Source organism: Jaculus jaculus, chromosome 3 (assembly GCF_020740685.1).
Source record: "Jaculus jaculus isolate mJacJac1 chromosome 3, mJacJac1.mat.Y.cur, whole genome shotgun sequence".
Lineage (NCBI taxonomy): Eukaryota > Metazoa > Chordata > Mammalia > Rodentia > Dipodidae > Jaculus > Jaculus jaculus.
In genome coordinates this window covers 71,928,795-71,944,936 of record NC_059104.1, presented here as the reverse complement: position 1 = coordinate 71,944,936, position 16,142 = coordinate 71,928,795, and the positions used below count along the sequence as shown (strand labels likewise).

Here is a 16,142-nt window from a genome sequence, read left to right as displayed (position 1 = left end):
ATAGTGTATTCAGAGCTCATTAGAAGCTGGGCCTTGTTTCATATGTCTGTAATTCCAGTGTTCAAAAGGCTGAGGCAGGAGGATCCCAAGGTCAAGGCCTACATGCATCACAGAATGAGTTTAAGGCTAGCCAGGTCAGCTTATTGAGACCTTGTCTCAAAATAAAAAGTAAAAATAAGGCTGGGGCTATAGCTCAGTGGTAGAGCATGGTTTAACAGTTCAATTCTTACTGTTACCAAAACCAAAAAAAAAAAGTTTATCAGTAAGTTAATATCTGTTTATACTTTGTTATTTTAATCAGGAGGCTAACACAGGAGGCTCATGAGTTGGTTAGCCTGGGCAACCAGGCTCCTGGCTCATGTCCCAGTTTGAATCAGCCATGTTTCTATGCATTGCTTGTTACCTGAAGCAGCTGCTTGCTGAGCTAATACAGTACAATATATGAGGCCCCCGAGGTGGTACTATATAGAGGTTTCTGACCTATAGAACAGTTCAATTTCAGACAACAGGTCCCTTTTCAAGGTGACTCCAGGATACTCAGACTGCAGTATCCCTGTGGAATGATGTTAAATACAAATCCTTTTCCAAAGCAAGGCTGCTGTGCAGATTTTAGGTCACTTACCTAAGCAGACTGCAAGCCTGTGAGGGTTGTAAAACTTGACAATAAGTAGGATTGTCAGCATCTGTGCTGATCAAATTTACTGGAATTCTTTCTTCCTCACTACTCCCTTTAGAATGGAGACACCTCAGCTATAGAGTTAGGGTGGCAGATGGTCAGAATATTTTGTTTCTTTCACTGTCCTGTAGTCCCAGGTGTCTGAGTCCTACATGGTTTCCATCTTTTCTCTTGCTGATTTCTAGTGTCTTTCCATGATCTTTTACCTCAGAACGCAGCTATATACTTCTTGCTTTAGTTATTTGTGGAGAAGCACATAAGTGCTTGGTGCTTCTATTCAGCTATCTTGAACCTCGTGATCAGTTTTGTTTCTTTCAAGTTTTGTAGCAGGCTTCTCCAGGGAAGGTGTTAAAATATTGGTCTGGCTTTGTGCCAGCCTCTCATTGAGTTGTGGGGTAGATCAGACCACATGACCTGGAATTTTGTTCAACATAGCACCAGTATGATGCCTCAGGAATCATGCCAAAGTCTCCGTGCTGCCTGCCAAAGGACTGGGAGTAAAGGATGATAGTTCCTATGTAAGTGCTGAAATTCACTCATATTCCCAACCTCTTTCTTCATCCAGCATTTCCTTGATGTTGTGTCTTTTGTAAGACATCAGGCTTCTGAAGTCATTGGCTTCTGTAGGTTCAGTAATTTGGGTAGAAGGATGATTACTGGAGTTTCATATTCCATCATCTTCCCTTATGTCACTCCTACATTTCTTTTCTAAAATCTGAAAAGTATGAATTCTAAAACACATCTTGCCCTAGGAAGTCCAGATAAGGAATTATAGACCAGTATTAATCCTTTTATAAAAAGTATATTTTCTTTATTTGCAAGCAGAGAGAGAAGAAGAGGGAGGATGTGAGTATGGGTCTGCTGGGTTCTCCAGCCACTGTAAACAAACTCCAGACACATGTACCACTTTGTGCATCTGGCTTACATGGGTACTGGGGGAATCAAACCTGGGTTGTTAGGCTTTGTAGTTAAGTGACTTGACCGCTGAGCCATCTCTCCAGCCCCCCCCGCCCCCCCCACTGCCCATACTCTGTAGTTCCAGGCTGGTCTCAAACTCATAGCAATCTTCCTAATTCTACCTCCTGAGTGCTAGGATTAAAGGTATGTGCCACCATGCCCTGTTTATTAATCCATTTAACAAAGAAATTCATTTACTGTATTGGTGTTCTAAGGTGTGTTTAAAAAAATCAAATTTCAGGGCTAGAGAGATGGCTTATTGGTTAAGCCCTTGCCTGTGAAGCCTAAGGACCCTGGCTCAAGGCTTGATTCCCCAGGACCCAAGTTAGCCAGATGCACAAGGGGGCACATGCGTCTGGAGTTTGTTTGCAGTGGCTGGAAGCCCTGGCATGCCCATTCTCTTTCTATCTGCTTCTTTCTCTCTCTCTCTCTCTCTCTCTCTCTTTGTCACACTCAAATAAATAAATAAAAATGAACAACAAAAAATTTTTTTAAAAATCAAATTCCAGGGCTTGAGAGATGGCTCAGCAGTTAAGGCACTTGCCTACAAAGCCTAACAACCTGGATTTGATTTCCCAGTATTTATGTAAGACAGATGCACAAAGCAGTGCATGCATCTGGAGTTTTTTTTTTTGTTTTTTTTTTTGTTTTTTTTTTTGCAGTGGCTAGAGGTTCTGGCATGGTCATATTCTTTCTCTGCATCTCTCTGTTTCCAAACAAATAAAATAATTTTTAAAAATCAAATTCCAAAGAATATTTTATTATCTTTTAATGGAAAAAGTCTTTGTTTTATATTTAAAATATTTTGTTTATTTATTTGAGAGAGAGAGATAGAAAGAGGCAGATGAGAGAGGTGAGGGGATGGGAGGAGGGGGGAAGGAGGGAGAGAACAGGCATCAGGGCTACCAACCACTGCAAACAAATTTCAGATGCAGGCGCCACCTTGTGCATCTGGCTTATGTGGGTACTAGGGTAGCTAATCTGGGTACTTAGGCTTTGCAGACAAGCACCTTAACGGCTAAGCCATCTCTCTAGCCCAAATCTTTGTTTTTTTTAAAGTATATTTATTGAAAACAGTGGTGGGCAAAAAGTGGAAACTTCCTTCAAAAAGTAACTCTAGGGCTGAAGAGATGGCTTAGCAGTTAAGGCACTTGGCCTGCAAAGCCAAAGGACCCAGGTCTGATTCCCCAGGACCCATGTAAGCCAGAAGAACAAGGGGCACATTTGTCTGGAGTTCGTTTGCAGTGGCTAGTGCCCTGGCGTGCTCATTCTGTCTGTCTCTCTTCTGTTTCTTTCTCTCTGTCTCTCTCTGCTTGCAAATAAATAAATAAAATTAAAAAAAAAAACTGCAGTTCTTTATAAAAATTTTAAAAAGACTACTTTTTTTTTAGCACTTTTACTATGATGATCCCTGTTAACGTTTGTTCCTTCAATTATGAATTAAATTTTTTTAAATTTTTATTTATTTATTTGAAAGTGGCAGAGAGAGAGAGAGAGAGAGAGAGAGAGAGAGAATGGGTGCACCAGGGCCTCCACCACCACAAATGAACTCCAGATGCATGTGCCCCGTTGTGCATCTGGCTAACGTGGGTCCTGGGGAATTGAGCCTTGAACTGGGGTACTAAGGCTTCACAGGCAAGCGCTTAATTGCTAAGCCATCTATCCAGCCCTCAATTTATGAATTTTGTTAGCTTCCTTGTCTTAATAAGATAATAATAAATAAATAAATAAAATAATATTTATTTATTTATTTTTATTTTTCTTTATTTGACAGAGACAGAGAGTGGGAAATTAGAGATTGGGCATGCCAGGGCCACCAGCTGCTACAAACGAACTCCAGACGCATGCCTTACCTTGTGCATTTGGCTTATGTGTGGGTCCTGGGGAATTGAACCTGGGTCCTTTGGCTTTACAGGCAAGTGCCTCAACCACTAAGCCATCCCTCCAGCCTTATCTTTTTTTTTTTTTTTTAATATCCTTTAAAATCTGTTCTTTAACCACATAACAGACTTCTTTTCTGTCTTTCTGTTTTGTTTTATTGAGGTAGGGTCTCGCTCTAGCCCAGGCTGATCTGGAATTCACTATGTATTCTCAAGTTGTCTTGGAACTTATGGAGATCCTCCTACCTCAGCCTCTGAGTGCTGCGATTAAAGGCTTGTGCCATCACACCTGGCTTAGGCTTCTTGCCTGTTCTTTTACCCACTTAGTAGGCTTCTCACATTAGTGTGCCCTAATATACTGCATTTTTTTGTGTGTATGTATCATGTATGTGTGTGTGTGCCCAACAGTGCAGTGTGTTACAGCATAGAAAGTAGAGGTTGGGGACAGTTATCGAATGTCAGTCCTCACCTTTACTTTGAGGCAGGGTTTTTGTTCACTGCTCCATTTGCCAGACTAGCTGGCCTGTCAACTTCCAGCATATTCTCCTGTCTCTATTTCCCTCTCATTGTAGGTATGTTGGTATTTCAGACATAGGACTTACATTGTCCAGCTTTATATGGCTTCTGGGGATCTGAACTCAGGTAACTCAGTTTGTTGATTTGATTTAGGTGTCCCCATAAAAGCTTAGGTGTTCTGAATGCTAGGTTCCCAGTTGATGGAGACTTGGGAATTAACACCTTCTGGAGGCAGTGTATTGTTGGGGGGTGGTACACTTATGGGTGTTATAGCCAGTTTTCTGTTGCCAGTGTTTGGCATACTCTCCTGTTCCTGTTGTCCATCTTATGCGGGCCGGGGGTAATCTCCACCCTCTGCTCATGCCATCGTTTCCCTCTGCCATCGTGGAGCTTCCCCTTGAGTCTATAAGCCAAAATAAACATCTTTTTCCCACAAGCTGCTCTTGGTTGGGTGATTTCTACCAGCAACGTGAACCTGACTGCAACAGTAAAGTGGTACTGAGAGTGGGGTTGCTGCTAGGCAACTGACTATGTGGCTTTGGCCTTTGGAGCTGATTTTCAAGAGGAATGTCGAAAGATTTGAATCCTTGGCCTAAGAGATGCCTTACAGTGCTGTAAGTACAGCTTGATGGCCTATTCTGGTCAAAGTTGAATGACCTGAAATGCAGTAAGAACTATGGACTGTGACGTTTGGCTTATGAGGGTGAGAAAGAGCTTTGCTTAGACTGGGCTAGCAGTTTGTGTAAGAAGCTTGCTGTTATACCTGTGTCCTAAGAAGTTGTTCAGGGTTGTTTTGCATAGAAATGAACTGGTGTGAGCAGAGGGATATGACACAGAAAGAAAAATCTTTGAGTGAACTGCTGCCCATTCAGCTGCAATTGAGAGATTACAACCTCTGAGACTGGGCCAGCTGACCTGCGTTGGGGCAAGAGGAAGAATGTAGACTCTTGAAGGGTCCTGAGTGCTCAAGGAGTGTCCTGTTCTTCAAAGTCTGCTTTATTCCCGCCTGGATTAACAAATTGGCACCCTACCTGCTATTGTGGACTATAAGAAATGCAGGAAAGAGAGGGTCATTGAGTTTGCAACACTGTCTTGTGTTTTGGAAATGGCCAAATCCTGGGTCTTTAGGCTTTACAGGCAAGCATCTTAACTGCTAATGACTTGTTATTAATGGGAAATGAATTTCTTCATTTAAGATTATATCCTCCCACTTTGACATTTCATGACCTCTTCTTTGTTGTATTTTTCTCAGTACTTCTAGAACTATATAAGCTTCCTTGTGTGTTGTTATCTTTCTCATTAGATTGTAGTAGACTGAATAGGAATAAGGATTTTTGTTTTGTTTTGTTTTTTTTTTACTGTTCTACTGACTAGTAGTGTATGATTCACAATGGGTACCCAGTGGGTGAATGTACTAGTTACTCTTTTAGGCCAAAGGTGTGCAGCCAGATTCACTTGGATCATGAACTTTCAGGCTGATACTGGGTTCCATTTTGATGGCATATGTGAATTCTTTCTCTTTCTTTTTTTTTTTTTCCTCGAGGTAGGGTCTCTCTCTAGCCCAGGCTGACCTGGAACTCACTATATTGTCTCAGGGTGGCCACAAACTCACTGCAATCCTCCCACCTCTGCCTCCCAAGTGCTGGGATTAAAGGTGTGTGCCACTACACCAGGCTGGATTCTTTCTTTTTTAAAGCACTAAGGATTGAACCAAGGGCTTTGTTTTGAGATGAGAGTCTCACAGCCTAGGCTGGTCTCAAATTCCTAGAGTCAAAGGATTCTCTTTCCTCAGTCTCCCAAGTGCTAGAACTATAGACATGTTCCACCATACTTGGTATACATGTGGATTTTTCTATTAGGTGACAACATGCTTTGGTCATTCTAGGAAAGAAATTGCTGACTTTGAGCAACAAAAAGCAAAACAACTGGTTCGAATAGAAGAGTATAAGAAGGAGGAAATGAAGAAGCTACAAAAGGAGCGTAGAGTTTTTGAAAAGTATACAGCAACTGCAAGAACATTTCCAGATAAAAAAGAACGTGAAGAAATACAGGTATGCAGTTCTTTTATACTCATAAATTTGTAGAGGCAACAGTTGTGTAAAAATCTCAGATTTTGATGTCTTAAAAGGAAATTAAGAGTTGAGCACAGAATAAGATAGGGAGGGACAGTGAGAGGGAAGAGAAAGATTTAATTTGGATGTTAATCCATTATGCACTCATTCAACAGATAATCTCTTTGAGATATTGCATCAGGATTGTTTTTCATAGTTTTTTTTGAATTGCACACATGTGCGTGCGTGTGTGTGTATGTGTGTGTAGGTATGCATGTACCACAGTGCACATGTGGAGGTCAGAGGACAACCCTAGGTGTTGGTTCTCACCTTCCATCTTATTTGAGGCAGGGTCATTGGTGACTGCTGAGTATGTCAAGCTAACTGACTCACAAGCTTCCAGGGAGGATGATTCTTCTTCTTCTTCTTCTTTTTTTTTTTTTTTTTTTTGCATTGATCTTATGCTAGGAACACTGGGATTAGTGGGTTTTGAGGGTCTGAAATCAGATTTTAATGTGTGTATAGCAAGTGCTTTATCCACTAAGCCACTTCTCCAGTCTGTCATAGTCTTGGGTTTAAGAAAATTTAGTTAGTTAGTTTTATTTTTTTAGGTAGGGTCTTGCTCTAGCCCAGGCTGACCTGGAATTCACTATGTAATCTCAGGGTGACCTCTAACTCACGGTGATCCACCTACTTCTGCCTGTGAATCTGGGATTAAAGGAATGTACCACCATGCCTGGCCCTATTAATTAATTAATTTGTTTGTTTGTTTGGAAAGAGAGGAGAACAAGTACATCAGGGTCTCCTCCCATTGCAGACGAACTCCAGATACCTATGCCACCCTGTGCATCTGGCTTTATGTAGGTACCAGGGAACTGAACCCAGGCCAGCAGGCCTTGCAAGCAAGGGTACCCAACCACTGAGAGCTAACTCGCCAGCCCGTAGTCTGTCTTTCAAAGTGTATGATATGCCAGTCCTTTTCTTACTAAGAAAAGCATCCCCAAAAGACTATTAGATGATCTAAGAATCCAGGAGTTGGAAGTTCACCAGTTCAATGTTGCATTAGTCTTTTTGACCTGTTACACAGCAAATACACTTAGCTCTATTTCTTCATAATAATTTAAGGCCCATAGTTGGTCTTTAGTTCTAACACTTATAAAATGAAAGTGTACATAACCAGTTTGGTTCATCTCAGAGTTAGAAGTAAACATGATCAGACAAGCATAGCTAAAAAGAGTGGGGCTGGAGAGATGGGTCAGTGGTGAAGACACTTCCCTGCAGAGCCGAAGGACCCAGATCTGGTCCCCCAGTACCCATGTAAAGCCAAATGTACAAAGTGGCTCATGTGTTTGGAGTTCATTTGCAGTGGTGAGAGGCCCTGGCACACCCATATTCTCTCTCTCTCTCTCTCTCTCTCTCTCTCTCTCTCTCTCCTTCTGCTTGCAAATAAATAAATAAAAACATGCATGAAAGAATGAATGTGAGGTTTGATAGCCTCATTGATAAAGGTTTGCTGCACAAGCTGAATTTGGAGCTCCAGTACCTACATAAAAGCCAGGCGTGATGGTGTGTGCCTGTAATCCTAGGTCTGAGGAGTTGGAGACAGGAGGATTCCCTAGGGCTTACTGGCTAACTTGACTAGCCACATCTGTGAGCTCCAGGTTCAGGGAGTTATCCAGTCTCAGAAAATAAGGTGGAGGGTTGGAAAGATGGCTCAGCTGTTAAGTGAGCTCTCTGTACAAGTATGAGGGCCTTAGGGGGCCTGAGACCATCAGAATTCAAATCTCCAGATTCCATGTAAACAGCTGGGCATGGCCACACACACATATAACACCAGTTCTGTAGGGTAGCAGAGACCTGGGAATCATCAGAACTCTGCAAGCTGTGAAATCAGTGAAGATGCTCTGGATCAAAACAAGACTAGGCAGAAGAGAAATGGAGCAGGATGTCCCATGTTCTGCTCTGTCCACACTAGGCAAGTGCCCCTTGCTATGGGTAGCTGTATCACACCACACCACATACATTACGCTGTACATACACAGATGCACAAAATAAAGTGGGAAGTAATTGAGGATAATAGCCAATGACAAACTCTGGCTGCAGTGCACATATAAACATATACATGCACATCCACATCCACATGTATGTCCACATGCATGCACACATATAACACATACACCCCAACAAAGAATGAATTTATTTCTTTTTTGACAATTGTATTTATATATTGCTATTTATTTAATTTATTAGAGAGAAAGAGGAAAATAGAGTAGGCACACCAGGGCCTCCAGCCACTGTAAACAAACTCCAGATGCATGCACCACCTTGTGTATCTGGCTTATGTGGGTACTGGGGAATTGAACCTGGGTCCTTAGGCTTTGCAGGCAAATGCCTTAACCACTATGCCATCACTCTAGCCCAAATTCATTTCTTATTAAGTCTACGAATATAGTGAAAACATGAATATATTCATGGTATTTATATATGTTTGTAAGAGAAAATGCAGTGAACTAACTATAAAAGAAAAAGTAGATATATAGATTTAATATTAAAACTCACCTTATCAGGGGTTGAGGAGGTAGTTCAGTGGTTAAAGGTACTTGTCTTGTAATACCTGCCAGCTTGGGTTCAATTCCCCTGCCACCCACTTAAAGCTAGACAAAAATAAATAAATAAGAGTGGCAAAATTTCTGGTATTCTGTTTGCAGTGGCAAGAGACCCGCGTGTGTCCATACATACATACACACATACACACACTCTGTCATGCAAAAAAATTAAACTCAACTGGGCATCGTGCCACATGCCTTTAATCCCAGCACTCGGGAGGCAGAGGTAGGAGTTCGAGCCCACCCTGAGACTCCATAGTGAATTCCAGGTCAGCCTGGGCTAGAGTGAGACCCTACCTCAAAACAAACAAACAAACAAACAACTAATCAAAAGAAGAATTTGGGGTTGGAGGGATGGCTTAGCAGTTAAGGGGTGCTTGCCTGCAAAGCTAAAAGATCCAGGTTCAATTCTCCAGGACCCACATTAGCCAAATGCACAAGGGGTGCACATGTCTGGAATTCATTTACAGTGCCTGGAGGCCCTGGTGCGCCCATTCTCTCTCTCACCTTCTTTCTCTGCCAAATAAATAAATAAAAATAAAATATTTTAAAAAGAAGAAATTTATATGACTTCATTATTTTTGTTTTTTTCCACATGAAAATATCCTTTATTTAAGTAAACAAAAATATGTTAAGATCCCAGTGACAAGAATTGCCACTGAAGTGAAGATTTTCCTAAATTTAAAAATGCTTTCAATATATTTTCTTTAGTTTGCATGTTTAATAGTTTAATTATAACACGGTGAGGAGAGGTTCTTTCCAGGTTTTGTCTGTTTGGTGTTCTAAAAGCTTCCTGTATCTGCATTGGCATTTCTTCCCCAGTTTTGGGGGGATTAGCTGATTTCTGCTGCCTATAAACTACCTTTTGTTAAAACAGAGTAATTGAGGGCATAGTGGTGCACAGCTTTAATCCCAGCACTCCGAAGGCAGAGGTAGGAGGACAGCTGTGAGTTCAAGGCCAGCTTGAGACTACATAGTGAATTCCAGGTCAGCCTGTGCTACAGCAAGACCCTAACTTGAAAAATCAAAATAATAATAATAATAATTAATAGAATAGATGATTGAGTATATTACGACAGCAATAGCCTAGGCAGTAACTACAGTAACTAGAGTACTGCTTACATTCTATGTCATCCCTTAAAATAAAAAAAATACATTAGTAGATTATCAAAATGTAACGTACTAGTTTAAATAAACTAAACATTAATGAAAATTTGTTCCCACATAAATCACTTAACAGAATTTAACACCCTGAGGTAGGTACAGTGGTAAACATCTGTGATTCTAGCCACTTAAGAAAAATGCTGGTGGGGTGGCACACACAGCACTTGGGAAGCAGAGGTAAGAAGATCACTGTGAGCTTGAGGCCAGCCTGAGACTACATAGTGAATTCCAGATCAGCTTACACAGTGAGATCCTATTAGAGAACAAAAACCAAACAGAACCAAATGCCTAAATAATATGGCATGTAGCAACTAAAGCTAGAAGTTTGTAGAAATTAAAGCTGTTTAGCAGTAGGTGAGAAATCAAGCTTCAGCTGAGCTGGAAGCCTTCTTCCCAGTAACTAGATGTCAAGATACTGGAAAGAGCTATGTAGCACATAGCCTTTGGGAGAAGTTATTAATGATCTTAACTAGCAGGGGACCCTGCAAGCTTACAGCTGACCAGTCAGGCCAAATGCACCAACTAGTATAGTAGGGGAATGTCTGTTTTGGGAGAAACCAACTGTTCTCTATTTGGATTTGAGACACACTCCCAAGGAGGGAATTTGTATCTACTACTGAACAGCTAATCAAAAGCCTATGGCTGAGGAAGTCATAAGCCTTCAGAGGGAAACTACTACTGTTATCTGGCTAAATATATTATGCCTACCATGCTGCCCTTTTTATAGTTGTTTATTCTCCTATACTAATGCTACTTTCACTTTTGATATAGAGAAGCTTCTCTTCTTAGATGATGGTTACCACTGGGGTGACTCAAAAATAGCTAAGATGCTGAGAAACAACAGTGATTTAGCATTAAATAAAACACCTCTATCATACCCTCCAAGGCTCAAGGACCATTGCAAAAGAGGTGGCAGAAAGAACTTAAGACCCAAAGGAAGGGTAGGACTGCTTATAATGATGTCATCTGGACACCAAGTAGCCTTGATATTCATGATCTCACAGTGGCTGACACTACACAAGTCCTGCATAATAGGAGGGAAGAAAATGATAACATTAAAACAGAAGAGTGGGTCTGGAGAAATGGCTTAGTTGGTTAAGGTGCTTGCCTGCAAAGCCAAAGGACCCAAATTTAATTCTCCAGGAACCATGTAAGCCAAGGTGTCTGGAGTTTGTCTACAATGACTTGGAGGCCTTGGTGTACCCACTCTCTCCCTCCCTCTCTCAAATAAATTAATAAAAATAAAATATATTTAAGAAATAGAAGAGCGACTTGTTAGAAAGAAAGGAATCCGTGGAGGGGGATTTGGGAAGAAGAAAGGGGAGTAGTAGGAGGGGATTCTTACCATGGAATATTGTCTGTATTTATGGAAGTTGTCAATAAAAAGTTTAAAAAGTCTGTCCTAGAATGCTGTACAACATGGCAAAAGAAAAGGGCATAGAACACCAAATCACTTGCATTAAAACTATGGAAAGATGTTCATGTTGGCAGCACATATTACTAAAATTGAAATGATATAAACAAGATTAGCATGGCCTCTGTGCAAGGATGACATACAAATTCGTGAAACACTCCACAAATTAAAAAAGTATCTGTGGGGACTTAAGGGTAAGATGGCAGTATAGGAGTCATGCCAAACAAGCCTAGGGAGGGAGTTAAGCAAAACCACAGCAAAACACACTCTTATTCTTTTTAAAAAATTTTTTGTTTATTTTTATTTATTTAGTTGAGAGTGGGAGACAGAAAGAGAAAGAGGCAGATAGAGACAGAGAGAGAATGGGCACGCCAGGGCCCCCAGCCACTGCAGACAAACTCCAGATGTGTGTGCCCCCTTGTGCATCTGGCTAATGTGGGTCTTGGGGAATCGAGCCTTGAACCAGGGTCCTTAGGCTTCACAGGCAAGTGCTTAACCTCTAAGCCATCTCTCCAGCCCCACACTCTTATTCTTAAAAGTGAAGGTGTACAGGTTTTTTATTAGCCACAGCAGGAGAGACCAATATCTACCAGAAATGGGGAAAACATCCAGAAACAGCACTTGTGGACCCGATCCTTGTGGATCTGCGGGCCCACCAGGCCCAGCACCGAGCTCCAGGAGCAGAGACCAAACAAGGGGATTTTCCAACCTCATCAGCCACCTTGCAAAGTCAAGAAATTCAAATGGGAGACAGCACTTGGGAGGCAGAGATAGGAGAGTCACTATGATTTTGAGGCCACCCTGAGAATACATAGGGAATTCCAGGTCAGCCTGGGCTACAGTGAAACCCTGTCTCAGAAAATAACAAACCAAACTCAGGTAATTTAAGCCTGGTGTGGTGGCTCACACCTTTAATCCCATCACATGGGTGTGGGTTCCTGGGTTCTTGCTCTGTGGCCTGCTACAGCCCCCCACCCCAAGGCGCCCAGGCAACTGGGGTGGGTGAGGAGTTTTGGTGACCAGCTCTCAGTTTATTGTCAGAGAAATGGGTTTCTAAGTATCTGAGGGCTGGGGGTAGTGGGGGGGAAGGGTCCTAAAGGGGATTGGGTGTACCAGGTTTATTCCTGATGCCTAATTAGCATATGGAGACATTTATTTCAAGTATGTAGGCAATGGGGTGGGGGGGGTCAGGTGTCCTCAGGGGCATCAGGGGGATAGGCTGTGAAGGTGCTGGCTGATAAGGAGTTTCCTAGGCAACTGGTCAAAGGTCACAGGGCTATGGGCAAAGCCCAAGTTCAGGTGTGCTGGGCTTGGAGAGGGAGTGGCCTCCTGTAGCCCAGGGGTTAGTGTGCCTGGCAGCTCAGGCCCCTCTCCTGAAGGCTCCAGCCTGTGCCTGGCAGTGCCTGACACATAGGAAGCAGAGGTAGGAGAATTGCTGTGAGTTTGGGAACTACAAAGTGAGTTCCAAGTCAGCCTGGGCTAGAGTGAGTGAGACCCTACCTCACAACAAAACAAAACAAAACAAAAAGGTAATTTAAGAATTTTTTTATTATAGAAGATTGCAAACAGTAGCAAGAATAATATAGGGAATTTTCTTTTCTTCCCTGTGTGTGTGAATGTATTTGTATGTGCTTATATGTGAGCAAGTATGTATGTGTGTTTGTATGTGAGCAGGTAAGTGTGTGTATTCATATGTGAGCAGGTGTGTATGTACATGTGGAGACATTTTCAGGTGTTGTTTTTCTGGTGCTGTTCAAATGCTTTTTTCTTTTATTTATTCATTTATGGGGGCATGTAGAATATGAATGGATGTGCCTGAGCCTCTTGTCACTGCACATGAACTCCAGATGCAGGGGCCACTTTGTGCATCTGACTGTATGTGGGTATTGGGGAATTAAACCCAAACTGACAGGCTTTCCAAGCAGATGCCTTTAACCACTGAGCCATCTCACCAGCCCTTCTTTTTTATTTTAAGGCAGTGTCTTTCACTGACCTAGAGTTTGGAGAGTCTGGCCAATAAGTTCCTCTTTTGCTTCCTTGTCATACATTATACTTAAAATTAAAACTCATCAAAAGAAAAATTTTATTTTACATGCTTATCCGTTACAAACTCATCTTCTATTTTCTCTCTACATTAAAAAAATATATATATAATGTTCTATTTTCTATATATATGTTTAAGTCTAGATCTTCATATGAGAGAAAAACATGTAATATTTTATCTTTCTTACTTTCCCTTTACTCTCTGCCCGGCTAAGATTTATTTTTATTTATTTATTAGAGACAGAAAGGGAGAGAGAGAGAGACAGTGAGAGTGAGAATGGGCACTCCAGGTCCTCTAGCCACTGCAAACTAACTCCAGACGCATGTGCCACCATGTGCATCTGGCTTATGTGAGACCTAGAGAATCAAACCTGGGTCCTTAACTGCTAAGCAATTTCTCCAGCCCCCCCAAACTTTTTAACTGGGCTGGAGAGATGGCTGGGTGATTAAAGGTGCTTGCTTGCAAAGCTTGATGGCCTAAATTTGATTCCCCAAGATTCATGTAAAGCTAGATCCAGAAAGTGTTTATGTATCTGTGGTTCATTTGCAGTGACAGGAATCCTTGGTGAACCCATTCTCACCACCTCTCTCTCTCTAACATAGAAGTTGTGTGTGTGTTTTCTTATATGATCAAGAAGGAAATCAAAAACTTACTAAAAATGAAAATAAAAGATAATGAAAATACAATATACTAAAACCAATGAAGTATAATGACGGTGGTGATAAGAGGGAAATCTATAGCTTTAACTGCCTATATTATAAAACTAGACGGTGGAAAGATGACTCAGTGATTAAAGGCATTAGTTTGCAAAGCCTAATGGCCCAGGTTTGATTCCTTAATACCCATATAAGGTCAGATGCACAAAGTAACCCATGCATCTGGAGTTTGTTTGTAGTGGCAGGAGGCCCTGACATACCCATTCTCTGTGTGGGTATATCGTTCCCTTTATCACATACATACATAGATTAAGATGATAAATTTGGAGCCGGGCATGATAGTACAGTTCTTTAATCCCAGCACTCACAAGACAGAGGTAGGAGAATCGCTGTGAGTTCAAGGGCACCCTGAGACTACATAGTGAATTACAGGTCAGCCACAGCTAGTGAGACCCTACCTCAACTTGTCCCCTGCCATACATCCCTGCCAAAAAAAGATGGTAAATGTAAGCCAGGCATGGTGGCACACGCCTTTAATCCCAGCACTCGGGAGGCAGAGGTATGAGGATCGCCAAGAGTTTGAGGCCACCCTGAGAATACATAGTGAATTCCAGGTCAGCCTGAGCTAGAGTGAGACCCTACCTTAGAAAACCAAACCCCCACCCCCCAAAAAAAGATGATAAATGTGAGTTGGAGAGATAGTTCAGGGGTTTAAGGCACTTGCTTGCAATGCCTAAGGGCCTGGATTCAGTTCTCCAGTACCCACACAAAGCCAGATGCAGAAAGTGGCACATGTGTCTATAGTTATTTTGCATTGGCCAGAGGCCCTGGCACAGCAAAATATTCACTCACTTTCTCTGTCTCTTTTTCTTTCTTTTAATCTGCTTGTAAATAAATACCTAAAAGGATTTCAGAAAAGCTGGGTATAGTGGTGCACGCCTTTAATCCCAACACCCTGGAGTTTTAAAGAAATGTGCTACTGAATTTTGTCATATATTTTTTTTTACACAAAGTTAGTGTAATCAAGACAATCTTGGCATATCTAGAGCATGCTTCTTATTCTTTTTGTTTAAATTTTTATTAACATTTTCCATGATTATAAAATATATCCCATGGTAATTCCCTCCCTCCCCACCCCCACACTTTCCCATTTGAAATTCCATTCTCCATCATATTACCTCCCCATTACAATCATTGTAATTACATATATACAATATCAACCTATTAAGTATCCTCCTCCCTTCCTTTCTCCACCCTTTATGTCTCCTTTTTACCTTACTGGCCTCTGCTACTAAGTATTTTCCTTCTCACGCAGGAGCCCAATCATCTGTAGCTAGGATCCACATATGAGAGAGAACATGTGGCGCTTGGCTTTCTGGGCCTGGGTTACCTCACTTAGTATAATCCTTTCCAGGTCCATCCATTTTTCTGCAAATGTCATAACTTCATTTTTCTTTACTGCTGAGTAGAACTCCATTGTATAAATGTGCCACATCTTCATTATCCACTCATCTGTTGAGGGACATCTAGGCTGGTTCCATTTCCCAGCTATTATAAATTGAGCAGCAATAAACATGCTTGAGCACGTACTTCTAAGGAAATGAGATGAGTCCCTTGGATATATGCCTAGGAGTGCTATAGCTGGGTCATATGGTAGATCAATCTTTAGCTGTTTTAGGAACCTCCACACTGTTTTCCACAATGGCTGGACCAGATTGCATTCTCACCAGCAGTGTAGAAGGGTTCCTTTTTTTCCACATCCCCGCCAACATTTATGATCATTTGTTTTCATGATGGTGGCCAATCTGACAGGAGTGAGATGGAATCTCAATATAGTTTTTTTTTTTTTTTTTTTGGTTTTTCGAGGTAGGGTCTCACTCTGGCTCAGGCTGACCTGGAATTCACTATGTAGTCTCAGGGTGGCCTCGAACTCTCGGCGATCCTCCTACCTCTGCCTCCCAAGTGCTGGGATTAAAGGCGTGCGCCACCACGCCCGGCCTCAATATAGTTTTAATCTGCATTTCCCTGATGACTAGTGACGTAGAACATTTTTTTTAGATGCTTATATGCCATTCGTATTTCATCCTTTGAGAACTCTCTATTTAGTTCCATAGCCCATTTTTTGATTGGCTTGTTTGATTCCTTATTATTTAACTTTTTGAGTTCTTTGTATATCCT

At 41.6% G+C, this 16,142-nt stretch overlaps 1 protein-coding gene and 1 non-coding gene across 9 annotated transcripts in view; both read left to right on the top strand.

Moving 5' to 3' along the window:
* Positions 1 to 16,142, top strand: part of Cenpj (centromere protein J) — a 115,366-nt gene that overhangs the window by 72,555 nt on the left and 26,669 nt on the right. For all 8 annotated transcript variants that reach the window (XM_045145966.1, XM_045145967.1, XM_045145969.1 and 5 more), the window contains one exon: positions 5,915 to 6,080. In XM_045145966.1, the coding sequence (XP_045001901.1) occupies positions 5,915 to 6,080 (166 nt within the window). The remainder of the gene's footprint in view (positions 1 to 5,914; positions 6,081 to 16,142) is intronic.
* Positions 11,327 to 11,433, top strand: LOC123459713. The gene has a single exon (XR_006636467.1). It is a non-coding gene; the product is annotated as a U6 spliceosomal RNA (small nuclear RNA).